At 39.1% G+C, this 22123-nt stretch overlaps 1 protein-coding gene across 2 annotated transcripts in view; it reads left to right on the forward strand.

Annotated features, from left to right (window-relative positions):
* The window catches only part of LOC101540874 (E3 SUMO-protein ligase RanBP2), a 76127-nt gene extending 56482 nt beyond the window's left edge, over positions 1-19645 (forward strand). For both annotated transcript variants that reach the window (XM_055138054.1, XM_055138112.1), the window contains 9 exons: positions 1560-1721; positions 3306-3398; positions 3814-3992; positions 5670-5874; positions 7458-7559; positions 13704-13849; positions 16158-16431; positions 16540-16868; positions 18474-19645. In XM_055138054.1, the coding sequence (XP_054994029.1) occupies positions 1560-1721; positions 3306-3398; positions 3814-3992; positions 5670-5874; positions 7458-7559; positions 13704-13849; positions 16158-16431; positions 16540-16868; positions 18474-18779 (1796 nt within the window). In that variant the 3' untranslated portion in view covers positions 18780-19645. The remainder of the gene's footprint in view (positions 1-1559; positions 1722-3305; positions 3399-3813; positions 3993-5669; positions 5875-7457; positions 7560-13703; positions 13850-16157; positions 16432-16539; positions 16869-18473) is intronic.
* The last annotated feature ends 2478 nt before the right edge of the window (positions 19646-22123 follow it).

A 22123-nucleotide genomic window follows, 5' to 3' on the forward strand; every position in this document is an offset into this window, starting at 1 on the left:
TCGATGCCAGGGTAGCACATAACTCACCGCTTGCCCTGGATCCTTCCCGTCCCACGTCGGGGACCCTACTTTCGGGTGCTAGGAACTGAGGGCAACTGAGGCTTAAGTGGAGAAAGCAGATGCCCAGGAGGGAATATCGAGGCCAATTAAGTCTTAAGTTATAAAAACATAATATTGTCTTCTTGTGTCTATACAAAAAAGACATAGCTTTAAAGTAAATTATTCAAAAGGCATAAAGAGGAGAGAAAGGCAATGTTATAATATTCAGTGTCCTAGGAAGTTCTGACCTTACTAATTAACAGAGTTTGATTAAGGGAAGAGCAGATAAACTGATATAAATGGTTACAGATAAACAAAGGAATGGGAGTGACTTGGGAGCACTTTGATGGGTGTGACTAATAAACCTAAGCTCCTAGGGCAAGGGGGAAAGGACAAACCAATGATATCCAACAGCTGTCCTTGACTAGGAGTTAATTCTAAGTTTTTGTAACGAAGGAGAATGAAATGCACCTTAGTATTATAAAAGGGCTCTTGAACCAGTGTCATTCAGTGGATATAAAACATTGATCTATTAAATTGATCTAATTTAACATTTTCTAGTAGCTGTACCAGGCCAATACATCAAGTGGTAGAGACCCAATGGTACATGGCCCCCAAGCACTATTAAGTGTAGGTTCTTCTAGTCTCCTAATGACCCCTTCCCCTGAGCAGGGAATCATCAGGCTCACTGTACCTGACATCATCTGCAGTACAGCACCCCCAGCCATCACTATCGGTGACTCTTTCACAGTTTTTTTTTTTCTGCCTAGTTGCTCTTCCAGCCCCCCGCCCCCTGCCCCCAACAACTTTGTGAAATAGAAACAGATGAAATTTTGACAACTTGGTGCTTTGTCAGTTCTGCTACTCAAAACTTCTTTATAAAAAACCATAGCAGATATTCTGGAGAGTTTTATTTTCCCTCCAGTTTTTGCTCTTCGTAGTTGGTTTTTCAATTATAGAAATTGCTTTAGATTCCTATAGTATGGTTTACTCATAGCATATTAGCAGTTTGTATTTAATTTTATTTGTTATCATACTTGGGCATGTGTAAAACTGGTTGCAATTCAAGTCATCAGTCATCTTTGGCAGTAGTTAATTTACATCATAGGAACTAATAGATTGGCTTTGCATTAATTTCATTATGTATACTAATCTTTGCTTATTTTTCAGATTTTATTTCAATTGTTGAAAGTGCATGGACTTTCTGCTGAATTATTGTTATGCCATATATAGCCTTTGGCAGCAGTTACCATTTAAAATTAGAGCCATTAATAGTAATTTTAGCTATTACTAAGTAAGAGAAGGATGTTTTTGGTTTTAAATAGATAGTATGTTCAGTGAGGGGTTTTGTAGGAAATTATCTAAATCTATTTTGGTTATTAGAATTAACCTGTCTAAATTTACTTTATCATTATGATATTTTAAGCTAAAGATGAGTTCCATGATCTTACTATTTAGTCAGAATGTCATAATACTTAACACCCTTCTAAAAATCTTATTTTTTTTGACTTGTGTTACAGCAAAAGAGAAGGAAAAACCTGAAGATGATGATGATGTTCTCATTATATATGAATTAACCCCGACCCCTGAGCAAAAAATTCTTGCCAACAAACTTAAACTTCCTCCAACTTTTTTCTGCTATAAGAATAGACCAGATTATGTTAGTGAAGAGGAGGAGGATGGTAAGTTTTTTATTTTATTATTTTTTTTTATTTTTAAGAGCCCTTCTTTCACTTTAGTAATTGGAGGAATGGTTGCATTCTTCTGAACCTCTCTTTTCAAGTATTCTGTAGGTAAATATTTAAATGCGTGTGTAAATAGTCAATGAGTACTAAGAACTACATTAATATATATTTTTTGGATGAGTTACAATGATATTAAAGCATTTCAAACAGGACAGCTCGAACAAAATTTTTTTTTATATAATAGTCATTTATTAACTTAGTTACAAAATAAAGACAATGAAAATTTATACACATAACCATTCCGTTAAATAATCTATTTCTCTTGGCAATTTCTGTAATAATAATCCAAGCCTGAGGAAGACATAAATTTACATAAACTTGCAGTAGTCCTTAGAATGTGAAGATGTTTTTACCAACTATTGTAAAGTTGGAATATTCCTTCAGTTGATAATTTTTTAATTGTTTCTCATCTCCTTTTATAGTTTTAAAGGGTTTAGTAGTTAAGCAAAAGTTTAGTAATAAGAGGTACTCCAAAATAATGAAATTAATAGCTTAAAGATCAGTCACATGCAAACATTTTCTCTAAGTTCCTTTACTCTTATGGAAGAAAAATTAATTATGAGACTTATTTAAACAAACCAAAAAATCACAACTGGAAATCAATATTCAAAAAAATTTTTTAAGGGTTGATTTTTTTATTCATACAAAAAATATTACAAATAATTTCAATGGCTATATAAATCTGTTGTGTTTTTTTTTATTGAATCACCATGTTGAAAGTTACAAAGCATTCAGGTTTAAGTCTCAGTTACACAATGGTCCGAACACCCATCCCTTCACCAGTGCACATAGTCCACCACCAAGAACCCCAGTATACCTCCCATCCCACCCCCACCCCCTGCCTATGTAGCTGATAGTTTTCACTTTACTTTCTCTTTACTTTGATTACATTCAATATTTCTACAAAAAAACCTCACTATTATTGTTTGGAGTTCCCCCCATCAGACCTGCTGAAAAGGAAGCATTTGATAATTTGTTTTCCATTGCTGAGAATGAAGAGATATGAAGTTTTGGATTTCTGTATTTTAGTATTTTAGTAACTAAGTCTAGGGAAATTTCTGCCAGAAATTGCATCATTGCAATCTTGTACCTCTCTTTAGTGGTCTTTATAAGATGACAGTCACCACGCATCCTCCCCATGAGAAAGCGGAGAGAGGAAAACCTTTCCCCTCCTGGGGCCGAATGGAGCTGTGGCTTAGTTCACAGTCTAGAGACATTTCTGCAAGAAGCTGCTGGTACCAAAAGTAGTTTAGCTGGCCTCCAGGATTGTGGTCCTCCAGCAACAGAGAGGCCACACATGTACGACCATCCAGATCACATCTCGGCAGAGAGCCTCGAACAAAATTTCTAATATTAGAATAGGCAGTAGTGGGAATGGAGAGATAGTACAGTGGGCATTTGGTCAAGGGCACTTGATTTTCATGGGAATTATTGGAATGAGTTAAGACCTGGATTTGTGACTGGGGGAACTAAAACTTACTAGAAATGCCTTTATTTAATGTGATCAATTATACTTTTAAGGTGAAGATTTTGAAACAGCTGTCAAGAAACTCAATGGAAAATTATATCTAGATGACTCAGAAAAAAGTAGACCCTTAGAAGAAAATCTTGCAGGTATGTCATATTTAAATCATGAATTTAATGTTTAAGATTAAAACATTTTTTACTTAAGTCTTCTAGTCTGATAATTTTTCTAACCACTTTTATTTACATGGTATGTCTTGATGATTTAAAAATATAAAATATGTGGGTCAGACTGATAGTACAGAGGGTAGGGTGTTTGCTTTACATGTGGCAGACCTAGGTTTGATTCCTGATACCCCATATGGTCTGTGTGTTGTGTTGTTACTCATCCCTCCCCCCCCAAACTAGGAGTGATTTCTGAGTGCATATGAAGCTAAACTATTTCATTCATAAACTTGTTACTTGGGTCTATAATCTATAGATCACATTGAAGATGTTACATGAAACTGATAGTACCTCACCTGCTTTTAACTTTATTTTGTTTGTGTTGTATTGGGTCTTTTAGATAGTGAAAAAGAATGTGTCATTGTATGGGAAAAGAAACCAACAATTGAAGAGAAGGCAAAAGCAGATACGTTAAAGCTTCCACCTACATTTTTTTGTGGAGTCTGCAGTGATACTGATGAGGACAATGGAAATGGGGAAGACTTTCAGTCAGAGCTTGAAAAAGTTCAGGAAGCTCAAGTAAGAATATCTGTTTCCTTTCTGGTTTACTAGCCATCTATTGATGCAATAACGTAATTATTTTTGAGGACAGTCAGTATGGGCTGCCTCCTTCCTCATGCTCCCCTTACCCACAAATGTCAATTAATCTTAACCAAATAATAATATTGGATTGTGGTCACAACTCTACCAATCAGCTGTAGCAGGAGAGAAAGTTTTATCTATATAGAGGTTAATAATTACATATGTTCCTAATTAAAGTTTTGGGAGTTGGAGTATCATAGATTATGCAGATAAACTTGATAATATCTGTTATAGTAGAGAGGGAAATGAATTCCTTTTTTCATGCAAATTTGTTACTCTAAGCTTGACAGAGTAGATTGGAAGTAGCATTGAAAACCTGATGCCTTTGGCCATTATCCTTTATATAAAGGATGTGTGAGGTGCTGGGTCTGAGAAATATTACCTTTCATAGTGTTTTTTTGAGCAGAGTCTAATTTTAGACATACTTTTTCTAGCTATCTACCTAGAGATAGGACAACTATTCAGTACATGCAAACTTACTCATAAGTAAACATTGTTAGTGGCAACAAGTGGGCATAATGAAGCATTGCATTTTTGTTTATTACTGAATTGATTTTTGTGTGGCAGACCTATTTAACTGTTTGAGTTGGTGGCCTCACTATGCCAATATAAATAAAAGTCCTTTTATGAATATTTTTAAAAATGATTTAGACACTGAAATAAGACTTTAGGGCACTCAGTGATTTTGTTTTTTTGTTTTTGGGCCACACTCAGAGGTTACTCCTGGTTCTGCACTCAGGAATTGCTTCTGGTGTGCTTGGAGAACCATGTGGGATGCTGGGGATCAAACCCAGGTTGGCCACCTGCAGGGTAAACACCCTACCCACTGTACTGCCGCTCAGACCCAACTGTTTCAAATCCAAATACAGTGTTACTTTCCTTCAACCAGTGACACTAGATTCTCCCCTTATCCTGCCTCACTTAAGAAATTAATCTTTAAAAATTACTTACCCTGCTCTTTGAGCCTGTGTTCTTCTTGAACACATATCTCACTTAATTGTCTATTTCTTTGCTTGCTAATTTCCTGTGTTCTGTCAAAAACCAGCTTCCCTCTTTCTCCTCACATCTTTCTAAATAAGTTTCAATAAAAAGTACCTTGCTTCTCTCTCTCTCTCTCTCTCTCTCTCTCTCTCTCTCTCTCTCTCACACACACACACACACACACACACACATGCAAACAGAGATAGTCCTTACTACAATTTGAATGTTTTTGTGTATTTGCACATTTCTATACTACTTAAGTGTCCAAGACCCTTGATCCAGTGCTTTTATCCTCTCCTCTCTCCCCCTCTCTTTTCTTGGCATTCTCATATTTGTAGTCCAGAGCATATGCCTTGCAAGCTTCCGAAGTCCCTGAGTTACTCTTCTAGGCCTAAGTCTTGAGATTCTTAATTCTTCTCCTTTATCATCATTTGAGAGCTGTCTTACAGCTGTTTAGGTTTAGGTAAGAAAGGATGGAGTGTGGAATGGGAGAAAATGGTGAAGTGTGCATTAGTTTTGTTTGGAATTGCATATACTCATATACTCAATTGCATATAGAGGAGGTAGAGTTTGTCAATCAGTACTTAATGGTATTGTGATGTGGTTAATGGTATGGTTACTTTCTTCTTGCAGAAGTCCCAGACTGATGAAATAACTAGCTTGGTTGACAGTGTGCACACTGGTGGAACTAAAGTGGCAGTACCAGTTTTATGTAAATCTGAAGAACCTGGTTTAACTACCAATCCTATCAGCTTGTCTCTTATTTCTTCTGGAACTGTAGATAAACCTGTAGATTTGTCTACTAGAAAGGAAAATGAAACAGATTCTACAAGCCAAGGTAAAATTTGATATGTTTACAAACCGTAGGCATGTTTCACATGAGATGCACCTGTATGCTTATATAGAATGTAGCTTATAGTAGTAACAAAGTCTTTATCTTACAGTTGGCAGAGTACTACACTAGTCCCTCCTAACCTCCCTTTCTGAAAATAAATTTTGAGGCAGCTGGGAAGTAGTATAGGAATTAGTTCATTTGCTTTATATATGTTCGACCCTGCTTTGGGCAACTCCCCAGCCCTCATATAATCTCCTTGAATACCACCAATAATCCCCGATTATAGAACCAGAAGTAAGCTCTGAACATTGCTAGGTGTGGTTCACAAACCAAAAAAAAAAAGATTTTTTAAAAAACTTACACAAAGGGGTGTAAGGTACTTGTAATAAAATCATACTGCCTTGTGAGCAAAGATAATAAAAATACTTACTATTAGACCATCTAACTCTACATGAGAATTAATGATAATAGTTTGTTAGGGATAATTTTTTTTTTTTTTATCACACTTGGTGGTGCTTAGGACTTACTCCTGACTCTGTGCTCAGGGATCACTACTGGCGGACCGTATGGGATGCATAGGATTAAACCTGGGTCAGCTCCGTGAAAGGCAAGCAACCTGCCTGTTGTACCATCACTGGCCTTGATTGGGGCATAGGAGGATGGGGACACACACACACACACACACACACACACACACTTTATTGTGTTAATAGTTAATATTTGATATGCTCTTCCCCTTGTTCCTTTATTTCAAGTTATCTTAGGAGGGGACTTTTCTTTCTGTTGCATTGTTTTATATTGTGCACATTGTTATATATTAACTGTTTCAGAAGTAATTGTGGATAAGTTGCATTTACAGGCACTTTATAATCTTCTTATGCCAAAAGAAGAAGAAACGTTATACTTAAAACTTCATTTGTTTTAAATGAGGAAAATACAGGATTTCCAAGAGATCAAGCAGCTACATATACATTGGGAGAATTAAGAAAAGACCTGTTCTGGGGCTGCAGCGATAGCACGGCGGGTAGGGCGTTTGCCTTGAATGTGGCTGACCCGAGTTCGATTGCCAGCATCCCATATAGTCCTCTGAGCACCGCCAGGGGTAATTCCTGAGTGCAAAGCCAGGAGTAACCCCTGAGAATTGCTGGGTGTGACCCAAAAAGGGGAAAAAAAAAAAAAAGGCCTGTTTGTTTTTGAGCTTACTGTTTATAATAGAAAACACAGAAATCTTTATGCAGATGTTTTCCTGAATTTTGCCTTGGAATGAATGTTTTAGATTATTGGAGATTGTAAAGTAGAAAATAAATTTATATATACATAGTACCTATCTGTATGTAAATTTTTCTAAGTGTCTTCTTGATTTGTTCTCAGTTCTGAAGAAGCTCAGAATTTGATGTATTTTGTAATTTACTCAGAAAATGATAAAAATTTAACTGCTTTACTACCTGTTCCTATCCCCAGTAGTAGATAGTTCTACTACCTCTGTTCTGTCTGGATTCGGGATTCAGTATCTATTAATGTTCAATGTTCTTTGATGTTTGGTATATATGAAATGAAGTATTCAGTTGCTAATTTTCTTTTTCCAGGGGAAAAGAAAGCAATTTCATTTGGATTTGGAAGTAGCACAGGGCTGTCATTTGCAGACCTGGCTTCCAGTAATTCTGGGGATTTTGCTTTTGGTTCTAAAGGTAAACTAAAGAGAGATTTTATGATCTTGTTATAGAATCAAATTCAACTGACTTATGCCAAATTGTTAATCTTAAATTGAAAATTTCTTCCATTACTGTCAGTTTTTAATGTTTTGATAAGAAATATTTACTATTATTGGCGTTTTCAAATTTACAGATTTTTCTGAAGTTAGTGTGTTGTGCTGATAGCAGTCTCCATCCTGAAATACAGAAGTCTTTCCAGTTTTTAATTAACCGTGTTTTTTGGTACATTGCTCCTTTAATTATACTTTTAGAATGATTTGCAAATATTTCAAAATTTTGAAATTTTTTTAGGAGGTATTTTACAGTTTTCTTTTCTGAAGTGACCTTGATTAGAATTTTGATAAGAATTATGCTAATACTATTATGCTTCGTGAGCTTTTGTGGTAGACCACAAACTCCACCACCCTGTTGCTGTAGCCAAACTCTTTGTAGTACCAGGAGATGAGCTTGATGAAGTGGTCGTTAAGGGCAATGCCAGCCCCAGCATGGAAGGGGGAAGAGTAGATGTCACTGTTTATGTTGTAGGAGACAATCTGGCAATCTGGCCCTCGATGTAGCCCAGGCTCCCTGGAGTGACCCGTGTGAGGCCTGTTTTCCCACTCTTTGATGTTGTATTTGGCAGCTTTCTCCAGGCAGCAGGTCAGATCTGTGACATATATGTAATGAGCAGGACATGGAAGGCCAGGCCAACTTCCCGACCAGCTCAGGGAAGACCTTGCCCTTGGTGGCGCTTGGTGGTGGTGACTGGGATATTGTTCTGGGCTGCCGCATGCCATCCCACCAGTTTCTCAGAGGGGCTGTCCACAGTCTTCTGGGTGGCAGTAAGGGCAGGATGGTGATCATGTGCCCCTCCACGATACCGAAGTTGCTATTGGTGACCTTGGCCGGGGACTTGGGGGCCAAGCAGCTGGTGGTGCAGAAGGTTGCTGACAGACTTGAGGGAGTTGTATTTCTCGTGGCTCACGCCCCTCACAAACATGGGGCGTCTGCAGAGGTGGCTGAGATGATGGATCTGAGGCCCCAGCCTCGTCCATGTCTGTGAGACCCCAAGGGACTGCACAGGGTCCTTGGCACCAGCCTCACTCCGTTTGATGTCGGCAGCATCTACTCCTGGGAGAGGGAGAGGCCCTTCCCTCCCCTTCTCCGCCCTGACAGTGCCTTTGTACTTGCTGTGGCTGGAATCACACTGCAGTATGGACACCCTGGGGTTGAGGGCAATGAAATGGTCATCGATGGCCAGTTTCCACTTAGCCAGAGTTAAAGGCAACCCTGCTCACCTCGTGGTCAGTATGGCCAAATCCGTTTATTCCAACGTTCGCCATTGTGTCTCAGGATCGGCTGGCAGTGTAGGAAGAGGTGGCTTCTGTCAAATGGGGAGGAGCAGAGAACTGCTTCTTTGATTTTTTTTTTTTCAAATTATTGTAGTATCTTATTTTTAAAAAATACCGGGTTGGTATACTACTTAGATGGTACTTGAATATTTGATTTGTGGACTGAGTTTATTGTGTGGACACAAAGAACACGATAGCCTCCACGTATTTTTACTTTTTTTACAACTCCTGCTCCTTACTGGACTAAAGATGAGTTTAAGAGCCTAAGTTATTATTGGAATATATAGATTGACAAATGACTAGTTGCTTTTTTGTGCTTCTGGACCTTCAGTCTAAAAACCATGAGATAGGTGGATCAGCAAATACAGCTAGCTGTAGGATAGGTAAAAATTGGTGTTAAGTTGCTTAGTAGTATAATTCTTCCATTGTTGTGCAGTAAAATGAAATAGATAAGACTAAAATATACCCACAGATATTCACTCCTTAATATGATCTGCTATATTTTCAGTGAAATTTTTTTGTTACTGTTGCTATTCACACCTGACTGTGCTGAGGGCTTACTCCAGGCTTTCACTCACAGATTATTCTTGGCAGGCACGGGGATGCTTCTGGGATAGCGGGGTATCAACCCAGTTCGGCTTTGTAAGGCAATCACCCTATTTGCTGTATTATTACTCCAGCCCTATTTTTCTTTTTTAAATGATTTTTTTTTTTGGCCTCAGGTCACCAGAATATGTGCTTTGTTTTTTTAAAGAAATATTTTTGTTTTACCATTCATTTTGTATATTTTAATTTTCAGATTTGCATTTTGTTTTCTTTTTGGGACACACCTAGCCATGCACGGGGTTTACGCCAGGCTTTGCACACAGGAATTACTCCTGGCAGTGCTCAGGGGACCCTATGGTATGCTGGGAATCGAACCCAGGTTGGCTGTGTGCAAGGCAAATGCCCTACCTGCTGTACTATTGCTCCAGCCCCTACATTTCAATTTATTTATTTATTTATTTATTTATTTATTTATTTATTTATTTATTTGCTTGCCTGCTTGCTTTTTGGGTCACACCTGGCAATGCACAGGGGTTACTCCTGGCTCTGCACTCAGGAATTACTCCTGGCGGTGCTCAGGGGGACCATATGGGATTCTGGTAATCAAACTCAGGTCGGCTTTGTGCAAGGCAAATGCCCTATCTATCTGCTTATCACTCCAGCCCCTCCCTACGTTTCTTTAAATCATGTTTTCTTGTGTTGAATTTTTCATTTGATTTATGCTAACAGACACACAAATAGCATTTGAATTTATAAATTTTGTCAGAATGTTGCTTACTATTATTATTTTGAAAGTTTGTTTCTGGAATACATGTTAAAATTCTTGGTTAGTTTTAAGCTCCCCTCCCCCTCTCCAGCACCCCTTTATTTTTTTTGGCGGGGTGGGGGGGGGGCTTGGTTTCTGGGCCACATTTGGCTGTGCTCAGGACTTGACTGTACTCAAGTAGCACTGCTGGCAGCCCAGGGGTCCTGTGAAGCATCAGGGCTGGAACCTGGGTTAGCCATGTTCGAGGCAAGTGAATTAGCTTCTATACTCTCTCTCTCTTGCCCCTCCCCTCCTCTTTTATATAGTATGGTGATTGCTTTCCCTTTCTCTTTTATTTTTAAACAAAAATTTTTTTTTTGTTGTTTGGGGGAGGGCCATACATAGCTGTGCTCAGGACATATTCTGCTTTGTAGTCAGGGATGACTCCTGGCAGTTACTGGGGGCCAGGTACTGGGGATCAAACAAGGGCCAGCTGCGTGCAAGTCATGTGCACCTTAACCCCTGTGCTGTCTATTCTCAGGTTCCCTTGATACTTTAAATGTCTTTCTTTTTTTTTTTTTTAAAGAAGTTCTAGGGGTAGGGGAAGCATCAGATACCACCTAATTTTCTTTGTTCACTGTGGGAGGTAGTGCATTTAACACAGTGCCCAGGGGCTTGTTGATTGAATAAATTGACCAAAAAGGTGGGCTAAGACTGGTTGTGTGAGCAAGATAGCCTCCCAATTAGTGGGCTCTTTTTCTAGGCCTAGCAAGATTCACTTGGCTGCTGTTTTGAAAATTGTTTTATTTCTCCAAGTCAAGGGGTGCAATAGATGTTTAGATAGGAAAAGTCCAATGCTAACCTGTTGAAAATTTCAGGTACGCTAGAGGATTTGGTTGAAAACTCAGGTCTTCTCAGAATCAGGATGGGTGACCTCCCTGTACGTTCCTGTACTTCCCGAGGCCCTGACAGCCACACTCACTTCACACTGCCACTGCCGTGTATGCTCATATACTGGCTTTGTTTAGAGACTCAGGAATAAATCTCAAATAAGATCAACTAGCCATAAAGATTTCTCAGATACCCAGTCCTGGCTGAGATCTGCTGGGTGATCTCAGGAGTGGGGACAGGCCACCTTCCTGCCCTGCCAAAGCCCCAGCAACTGCATTCACACCCGAACAACTGCCACCTTTTTTTTTTTTGACATTGTTTCCTTTAAAAAATTAATTTTAGAAGAACTTGTTCACACTGGTCTATTACGTATTGTTTCATGTTTGTTGTTTAGTATATACAGAAGTTTGACTTGTGTTCAGATTAATCACTAAACTAAATTAAATGTAAACCTCCTAAATATTATCTCAAACAGTTACCATGACACCAGTAATTATTCATATGCATATTCTTAGGCTTTCACTGCTTACATGTTCTGGGTCTTTTTAGAGCAATATTTTTGTGTGGGTGTGTAACTGCTGGGGGTCAAATCCATGCATGGCTTCTCACATGGAAGACTTGTTCTCTGCTACATTTCCTGGTCACAGAGGGTGGTTAATGTTTTGAGGGGTTGGACTATAGCCAGGGAGACTTCCCAAGCAGTACTTGGAAGTCACTTCTAATGATACTGGGTTGAACAGTTTGGTGCTAGGGCATAGCAGGTGCTGAGAGCTCCCAGGACACACCTACAGGTGCTTGGAGCTTCCAGTGCTATACCCAGTGGAACTGGGCTGGGTATTGAACCTCTGGTTTTGCACACGCACAGACAACCTGACACCTGAGCTATCTCTCTGATCCCTGGGGCGATGTTTTTAAAAGTTTGTTTTTTAAAAAACACTTGGCTTAATAATAAAACTGGCTGGGAGTTTAAGAAAGAAAAAAAAATAGAATAATCATATTAGGATCCTATTGGTAATTTAGCATCCTATTGGGAATTTATTTAAAAAAAAAAACCCTTATTTTGAAATTGTCAAAAATTTTTTGTCAAGGGGCCAGAGAGATGATAGCACAGTGGGTTTGCCTTGCATATGGCTGACTTAGGTTCGATCCCTGATATCCTGTATGGTCCACTTGTGCACTAACAGGAGTGATTCCTGAGTGCAGAGCCAGGAGTAACTCCTTAGCATTGCCAGATGTGACCAAAAAAAAAATTGTCAATTTTTTGGGTCAAATTTTTGTTTATTTTTGTTTTGGGCCACACCCAGCAATGCTCAGGGGTTACTCCTGGCTCTGTACTTCTGCACTTAGGAATCACTCTTGGCAGGGCTCAAGTGACTATATGCAGTGCGAGGGATTGAACTTTGGTTGGCCATATGCAAGGCAAGCACTGTACTATCTTTTTAGCCCCTTGTCAGAAAATTCTTTTTTCTTGTCAAGTCCCTTTCCTTTAGAGATTTTTGTTGGCAAGTAAAAATATTTCTCTGCTGGGTAGGGTGTCTCTGAGTCATATTGAGGGATGCGTGTGTTTGGCCATGCCTGTCAGTATTTAGGGCCTGTTCCTGGCTCTCTGTTCAGGAATGACCCCAGGTAGTGCTTAAGGATGCAAGGCAAGTTCCTTAACCCCTGTATTATCTTTTTGTCCCCATATTTGTAATTTTATTTTTGGGTTACACCTGGAGGTACTTGAGTCTGCCCTTGGCTGTGCTGTGGGCCAACTTTTGCTTGAGAAACTCACCATGGGTGAGTTCAGCATGGTTACGCTTTGGTTATATTCTTTATGGGGTTGATTTTGAAATTGATTTTGGTCATTGCATGTTCAGAAACCTCATATTGTTGCCAGTTTTTTTGTAACCCACACATTCCCTTATGTGATCCTGTGTTGGGTTTTGGCCCCCAGTTTCAGAAGCTAAGCTCAAAGGCAAGGAATTCACTGGAAAATAAAAGTTGAGAGTCAGTTTTTTCATTTAAGGTAGTGTAGAGCATATTAGTAAGTTGAGATGGGGATGAAGCAAATGTCCCTTTTTCTAAAGCTCTGAGGTGATCATTCATTTCTTTTGCATGGAAATGGAGAGTGTCATGGGAGGGGACTTTTCCCCTGTAACAGGCTCTTCTCCTTTCTTGAAGACCAGGAGTTAGTGAGCTGCTTTCATCTCTACACACCTGACCAAGAAATCAAGCTCTAAGACTACTACAGCTGAGGAACAAGTTGAGAAAGTTATAGACATGCTTTCAGGTTTCTTTGGCTAATTAGAAGATTTGGCTAATTTGACATTTTTAGTTTTATGAAATAAGATACTTTTGAGAGCTGAGCTCTTAGTTGTTTAGAGTTCTAAGATAGATACTTTTGTGGTTAAATATTATAAAGGTTACCTAAGACCAAATCATTTTTATTTTTAGATATTAAGCATAAATAGTCCTAAATGTGTAGTGTGCTCCCTACTTTAGTTTGACTTGATACAATAATGTAAAGTATTTTACTAGATGCATTGATGAAGTAACCTAAGAGGGGAATTATAAGCTCATAAACATAGAGATGCCACTTCTAAAGTACTCTAATTTATCCATCAGATAAAAATTTCCAGTGGGCCAATACTGGAGCAACTGTATTTGGAACACAGGCAACCGGTACAGTTGGTGAAAATGAAGATGGTAGTGATGAAGAAGTAGTTCATAATGAAGATATCCATTTTGAACCAATAGTATCATTACCAGAGGTAAATATTTTAGAATGAAAATCTTGCTAAGAACTTACTTCACATTTTGTGGTTAAAATTTAGTTTAGATGAGTTCTACAGCTAGTTTTGCTTATATTTCTTTCATAATATTTTTATTTTTCTAATGGAACTTTTTATTACTGTAATGTTTATAGATATTCTTTATTGTATTTTTGGTTGCTTAATTTCTCTTCTCCCTATCCTTAATCCTTTTTGTTGTTATTTATGACCAGGGTTGCATATAATGTCTGGTGGTATTCCTTAGCTGGTTTTGGTGCTTGCACACTTGGTTACAGTGCTAGCCAAGGTTTGCACCGCTTTAGTTGTGCTGCTTGCATGTGTTCTTCAGGGTGAACTTTTTTTGTTGGCACACAAATTAGGATCTGGCTCATCAGTGGTTGGTAGAATACTAATCCCAGGTCACCCATCCTGGACCTCTGATGTCCTGACACTCCTTTGTACCTGTGGTTACTGGGCATTATGCCCCTTTTTGTGCTGATAGTGGTACCACTGGAAATGATGGGCGGTGCTGGGGATGTAGCATGGCTGCCAAGGGTGTACCTGACACATGTGGGGCCCTGGGGTTCTAGCTCTCGACCCCTGTGCTGTTCTGCATGACCCTTTTCTGTAACGTGAATTTATGCTTTGTATGAAATTGTTGAGAGCTAATAGCTTTTATAGGTTTATAGAATCTTTTTATAGCCTAATTCTGAAGGCAAAATATGAATCTTACTCTTGTGAAAAACTGAAGGTGTCTGAAAGCAAACTGCATTTAGTTTTCTGGATGAGAACATTGTTTTAGGGGCTGGAATGGGTAAAGCAATTGCCTTGCACACAGCTGACACTGGTTAGATCCCTGGTGTCCCATATGGTTCCCCAAGCACACCCAGCAATACCGCCTGAGCATCGCTGGGTGTAGCCCAGAAGCCTAAAAAATACATATATGATTATATATAAATATGTTACATATACTTATATATGTGTGTATAAATATGTGTGTATATGTATGTGTAACTTTAGGAAAATTATTTTGTCAGGCTTTTTAAAAAAAGTTACAGGCTTTTAAAAAAAAGTTCATTGTAGATGTTGCTGTGATGACTAGGGGATTGTGCATTCATCTGGTTGTAGTCCTTGCACATTTAATTTTTTAATTCTGGTTTTTACTGGGGCTTGCCGTTCTAACTTGGTTAAGTTTCGAACTCAAAATATATTTCTCTTGACAAAATACGCACTTTGGGGCTGGAGCGATAGTACAGCGGGTAGGGCGTTTGCCTTGCACAGGGCCAATCTGGGTTCAGTTCCCAGCATCCCATATGGTTCCTTGAGCACCGCCAGGAGTAATTTCTGATTTGCAAAGCCAGGAGTAACCCCTAAGTGTCGCTGGTGTGACCCAAAAAGAAAAAAAAAAAACCCCAAACACTACACTTTTTTTTTTTTTTTTTTTGAAGTAGCAGATTTTATTTAGAAGGTCTTAGGGAAGGAGGAAGGGATAAGTGGAAAAGAAAAACCAGTAGGAGTAACGCGCTCAAGAGAGAACTCGGGCTTCTCCAAGGGTGGAGGAAGCTCTACACACATTCTAGCACTGGACACGAAAGCATGAAAGTACACATCTCAAGGGGGGAGATGCGGGCGACACATGTGCTCGGCCACATGGCACAAGCAGCGCATGGGCTCAGGCAGCATATGCGCGCCCCAAAGACTACACTTTTTGAAACTTTTGTTCTTTGAAAAAAGTATATTTAGGGGACTGGAGGGATAGTTTGCCTTGCAAGCGACCGACTCAGGTTTGATCCCTGGCACCTCATATGGTATCCCGAGCATTGCCAGGTGTGATTACTGAGTGCCAAGCCAGGAGTAACTCCTGAGGACTGCCAGGTGTGGGCCAAAAAACAAACAAACAAAAACAGCATTTAATAATTTCAGGAGGCAGAAGAGGCATTTAATAAGAAAAAAATGTTTAATGACAAATTTGTTATTGTCTCCTTCAGGTTATTATTTTTTTTGGGGGGTTGGGGGCACAATAGAATAAGAAGTAGAAAGGGATCCACAGCTGGGAAACAAGTTGATAAACACTACTGTAGATTGCAGTAATAAATAAAACCATCCAGATTGGATGAAGGCAGTTTAACACATACAAAACTTGTCTCCTTCAAGTTAAATTTGTTATTTGCCCTAGGATTTCTAAAGGACACTGTTAGTGTAAGTTAATGTCATTTCAAAGAAGATAGATCTTTAAGATTTTGGACATTTGAAATTTGTTATGAAAGATGTTTTAAGCAGTAATTAATGATACCATATTCTATTATAGGTAGAAGTAAAATCTGGAGAAGAAGACGAAGAAATTTTGTTTAAAGAACGAGCCAAACTCTATAGATGGGATCGAGATGTCAGTCAGTGGAAAGAACGTGGTGTTGGAGATATAAAAATTCTTTGGCATATGATGAAGAATTATTACCGGATCCTAATGAGAAGAGATCAGGTCTTTAAAGTTTGTGCAAACCATGTTATTACCAAAACAATGGAATTAAAGCCCTTAAATGTTTCGAACAATGCTTTAGTTTGGACTGCTTCAGATTATGCTGGTGAGTTTCATATTTAGATGCTGCTTTTTATTTTTTGAACTTCCTTAAAGTCTAATATAAATATTTAAAAAAATTGTAATGACTTTTTTTGTGTGTGTTGTTTAATAGATGGAGAAGCAAAGGTGGAACAGCTTGCAGTGAGATTTAAAACAAAAGAAATGGCAGAATGTTTTAAGAAAAAGTTTGAAGAATGCCAACAGAATTTATTGAAACAAGGGCAGGTATCTCTGACAGCAGAATTATCAAAGGAGACAAATCCTGTGGTGTTTTTTGATGTTTGTGCAGATGATGAACCTTTAGGACGTATAACCATGGAATTACTTTCTAACATTGTTCCTCAAACTGCTGAGAACTTCCGAGCACTTTGCACTGGAGAGAAGGGTTTTGGTTTCAAGAACTCTATTTTTCACAGAGTAGTGCCAGATTTTGTTTGCCAGGTAAGTGTAGAATGTGTGTTATAGGAACTTGGAGAAAATTTGAATGCTGTGTTTTGTCTGTAATTTTTTAAAAAAATTATTTTTTAGCTCTTCTGTATAGTTGGTGTTGCCATCTCAGCTTTTTACTCCCACAATAACTTTCCACTAAGTTATAAGAATAGCTTGAAATTTACTAGATTGTGTGTGTGTCGGGGGGGAGGGTGGTTTGTGGTGGGGATGTTGGCCACACCCAGAGGTGCTCAGGGGCCTTGGGAGTGACCCCAAGGAGCACCAGGGATTTGAACTAGGTTGGGATATGATTTTCTGTCTCTGAAACTTGCTAGAAAGAGTGGGGAAAAGATTTTATTCTTTAAACTTTTCTTCATTTTCGGGGCTGGAACGCTAGTAGAGCGGGTAGGTTGTTTGCTGTGCATGTGGCTGACCCAGGTTTGATCCTCGGCAACCCATATAATCCTCTGAGCACCAGGAGTAGTTGAGTGTGTGGCTGGGGTGTGACACAGAAAGCCAAAAAAAAAATCTTCATTTTAAAAATCAAATTTAATTTAATTTTTTGGTTTTGGCCCATACCCAGTGATGCTCAGGAGTTATTTCTGGCTCTGCCTTCAGGAATCGCTCCTGGATATGCTCGGGGGGACCATACAGGGTGCTTGGGATCAAACCAGGGTTAGCCAGGTGCTAGTCACTATACTATCATTCTGGCCCCAATCTTTCTTCTTTAAGAGGTAGTTTGTTTGTGTGTGTGTGTGTGTGTGTGTGTGTGTGTGTGTGTGTGTATTATATTTATTTTTTTTTATTTATATATATATTTTTTTGCTTTTTGGGTCACACCCAGCGATGCTCAGGGGTTACTCCTGGCTTTGCACTCAGGAATTACTCCTGGCGGTGCTTGGGGGACCATATGGGATGCCGGGGATCGAACCCGGGTCGGCTGCGTGCAAGGCAAACGCCCTACCCGCTGTGCTATCGCTCCGGCCCCTGTGTGTGTATTATATATCTTCACAGATAGGCAAGGTCATTCTGTGGTTTGTCCTTTTGGCTTACTTTATGTAATATAATTGGAAGAAGGAATGCAATGTAGTTAAGAGGCATTCCTAGAATACTTTTGAATCCAGATTATTACGAGAAGGACAGAGAGGGAAAGAAATTAAGGAGGTGTGGAAGAATATGAGAAAGAAAAGTAATGGGTGAGCACAAGTCAGGATATATTAGTAATGTAGGGGAGTGGTGTAACTATACTTACATATATCCAAATCATCGACTACGACATTGAAAACGTGATTCAAGCAACCACTAAACCTTAAAATATGTTTCTAAAGGTGGCAGGCTGCGGGGTGTGGTGGGAGAGACTTGGGAACTGAGACTTGGGGAACAGAGACACTGGTGGAAGAAGGTTGACAGTGAAGGGTGGGTTGGTGCTGTGTCTAAAAATCAACTATTAATAACACTGTAAATCCCATTTTTTTAATTAAATAAATACTTTTTTCCCCAAGTGATATTCTCCAGGAAGCTGGGTCTACCGGATTGACTTTGTGGTGATTAGTTAATGTGTATACTACAACATTTTTGCACGATTCCCATTAAACTTATTTTTTCAAAATTTCTCAGGGGGGAGATATCACCAAGCATAATGGAACAGGAGGACGGTCCATTTATGGAGAAAAATTTGAAGATGAAAATTTTATTGTGAAGCATACTGGTCCTGGATTACTATCAATGGCTAATAAAGGCCGGGATACAAATAATTCTCAATTTTTTATAACACTGAAAAAAACAGAACATTTGGACTCTAAGCATGTAGTGTTTGGGTTTGTTAAGGATGGCATGGAAACTGTGAAAAAAATAGAATCATTTGGTTCTCCTGAAGGGTCTGTTAATCGACGAATTATTATCACAGAATGTGGACAAATATAAAAATCATTGCTTTTTATAGTAAATTTTACCTTTTATGAGCAGTTGATGCTTAGCTGTTAAGACAGTATGGTAATTATGTTCAGCTTATGAAAATGGACGTTTCCAGTGTATAAATGTTAAATTGCAGCTTATAGCTGTTGTCACTTTTTAATGTGTTATATTTGACTTTGCATGGTGTGAAATAAAAGTTTAACACTGGTGTATTTCAGGTGTACTTGTGTTTGTGTACTCCTGACATATCTGTATTAAAATGAAATAATACTAGTCTTTTTAAAAGCAATAGTCTTAAACTATTGAAGGAATATGATATATGCAATTTGCTTTTAACTTAGCATACTGAATTTCCTGCATGGACATGCTTAGTGTTTTGAAAAAGGGACCACAATTTGGATAATTATAATTTTAGATTTGAAATATATTTGGTAATTTTAACTATTAATGTGCTTATTTATGAATACTCATTATGAATGAATAAGTCACAGAGGATAGAGGCTTAACCAAAGTGCTCTTCTATAATCCTTGCACCTCCTGTATAGTTAAATTAACTTTTAAGCAGAGTATCTTCTATTCTTAAGATATGTAGCTTCCTGTGCCCTTTCAAAGGTATTAAATTTTTACATTTTAGACAAGTTGAGGATTAGATTTTTTTTAAACTTCTCTGTCATGTTTCTACTACCTCAAACTGCAGCGTGGTTCTGATAGAACTTGAAATTTCCCTTGCAGTGATTGTGATAAAGTATGAATATTTTAAGATCTATACCCATGTTCTTTGGTTAAAGATTTGCTTTATACTAGATTGTTGCAGTACCTTTTTTTCTGGTGAATTTTGTAGCAAAAAATAAAGTGATGATTGTTAATAGCCATGACATTTTAAACCATTTATTACTTGTGCTCTAATTTTTTGTTCACTGTAGATCTGGACATATAAATAAGGACAATTAAAGTTCTGTAAACTCAGAATGTCACGTAATTTTTAGAACTCCTAAGGAAGTATTTCAAATTTTTAAGTAACACTGAACATTTATTTAGAAATGGCTAATGTTAGAAAGGTAAGACAAAGTATAAATGTGATCCCGCTTGATACTAGTGCCACAAAGACTGTAGTCAGAGTACAAAGTTTGGTATATTCTAATGAAGATTACCTTCTTTTTATGCTCTTCCCAGTGAAATTGCCTTGTCTTATTTAGTTAAAGGCAGTGAGATTTATTCTGTTGACCAGTTTAACCGGAGGGAAGTCAGATGTGGTTTTTCTGAGCAATGAGTGAATGATTAAATATCACGAATCTACTTGGTCAGAGGCAAGCAAGATACTTGAAATAAATGTATTCTAGTGTAAGAGCTGAATTATTGGAACCTTAAGGAGAACCAAGGGTTTAAAATATATGTATATTTAATAATAATCATCTTTTGGGGGCCTGAGAAATAAAGGACTAAGGCACATACTTTGCATATGGTGGGTGCCAGGAGCACTTGCTGACAATGAACCACAAGTATTGCTGAAAGTGTCTCAAAAAGAAAAAAGAATCAGTTTCTTTGGAAACCTATGTAAATATAAGTTGATGTAAAAGTCTTGTAAGTTTTCAGCTTGATCCCTTTGTCAAGATTTAAGAATAAAATTCAAGAAAATGCAACAGCAATTTAGAATTTTTAGAGAATTCAGTATGATTTGTTTCTCTTCAAGCAGAAAATTCAGGTTAGTTTTAAAGACCATGCTTTGAAAAATTTTGATTAAATGGCATGCAAATCAACATTTCCAGCACACTTTTGGTGTGGTAAAGGACTTGATTTTTGGGAAGGGGTATAGTAGGCACTGCTCCTGGCTTGCTCCTGGCGTGCCTTGGTGGGCCGTATGGGGAAAAGGGAATCTATCTTGGGTCAGCTGCATGCAAGGCAAGAGCGAGCTTTTATTAGCTGTACTAGCACTCTGGCTACATGATTTTTTCTTGTTGTTGTAATTTTATTATCAAAATGATGTGTATTTTTAAGAAATGGGCTTTTTAAGTCAACTGCTTAAATATTAAATATAAAGAAATTATTTGTACATTTCAATACTGTATTTCAAAAAGGTTTTGGCTTTAGTAATACTCAGATAACCATTAAAACATTAACCTAAAATTTGGCATTTCAGAAATGTTTTTTCCCCTCTTTTCTTAATTTTTTGAGGAACATAGAATCCAGCAAACTTGAGTTCACACCTTGTTGAACAATTTAAAAAGGTAAGGAATTACACTAGTATAAATGTATAAATGAGAGAAATTAGTTAACTAATACTTAGGTGCGATTTTGAAAATAAGGTGACCAGTTCTACTATAAACATTGGAGAAAACTTTATAAAGTACGATTTTAGGAAGTTTATATTCTAATACTTGTTTTACAGTCTAATTCTGAGACTTGTCACATGGAACATATGCCAATCACAGGGAAAGAGAGGCACACCGTTTTGAAAAATTGAGGCTCTGCAGAAAGAGAACACTCACCTACTTTAATAGCTGGCCGACCTTGATTTCACGTCTATATTGATCCGAATCACACTGCATACATACATACTGTATAGGTTCTACTCAAAGGGTGTGTGCGTGTTACGTTAACCATAAATCTTGGCCCAGTCTGGTTCACTCCTTGTCTGTGGACATTCTTAGCCCTGGAAGGAGCTGCTGATGCCCTGCTGGGAATGGGGGCATGGCTGTGGTGCAAGCAGCCCACCTGCTTGTCTTCACCTTCTTGGGTATGACATGCTTCTCAGCAGAAGACCTGCTGAGGTCTAGGCAACACCGCAACACTGTAGTAAAGGCCTTAGGCATCAAATCATTTTGCAAGTAAAACAGATGGAAAAGTTAGCTTTTTTGGTTTTTGATTTTGGGTCACAGCTGGAGACATTTGCAAATACAGAGCTTAGAGCGGGGTCGGGGGCGGGAGAGAGCTGGCCGTACACACGACTGGCTTGCAGGAACTGGGCTCTGTCTCCGGCACTACCTGGGGCTCCGAGCTCGGAACCAGGAGCAGCCCCAGAACACGCATGAACAAGTCCCCCAGATTCGTAGGGGACTCGGCGAGCACAGGTCTGGGGCCGCGGGCCTGGCCGGCTGGGGCGGGGCCTGCGCGTGCGAGTCGCGGGAGGCGGGGCGGCGGCGGGAGCGGGAGCGGGGTCGGGGCGTGGATCCGGACAGCGGCGGGCGGGACGGGGCGGTGGCAGGGCCTGTGCGCGCGGGTCCCGGGCAGGGGCGGCCGGGGCGTGGCCTGTGCGCGCGGGTCCCGGGCAGCGGCGGCCGGGGCGTGGCCTGTGCGCGCGGGTCCCGGGCAGGGGCGGCCGGGGCGTGGCCGGCGGGCGGAGCTGCGCCGTGGCG

Source organism: Sorex araneus, chromosome 1 (genome assembly GCF_027595985.1).
Source record: "Sorex araneus isolate mSorAra2 chromosome 1, mSorAra2.pri, whole genome shotgun sequence".
Taxonomy (NCBI): Eukaryota; Metazoa; Chordata; class Mammalia; order Eulipotyphla; family Soricidae; genus Sorex; species Sorex araneus.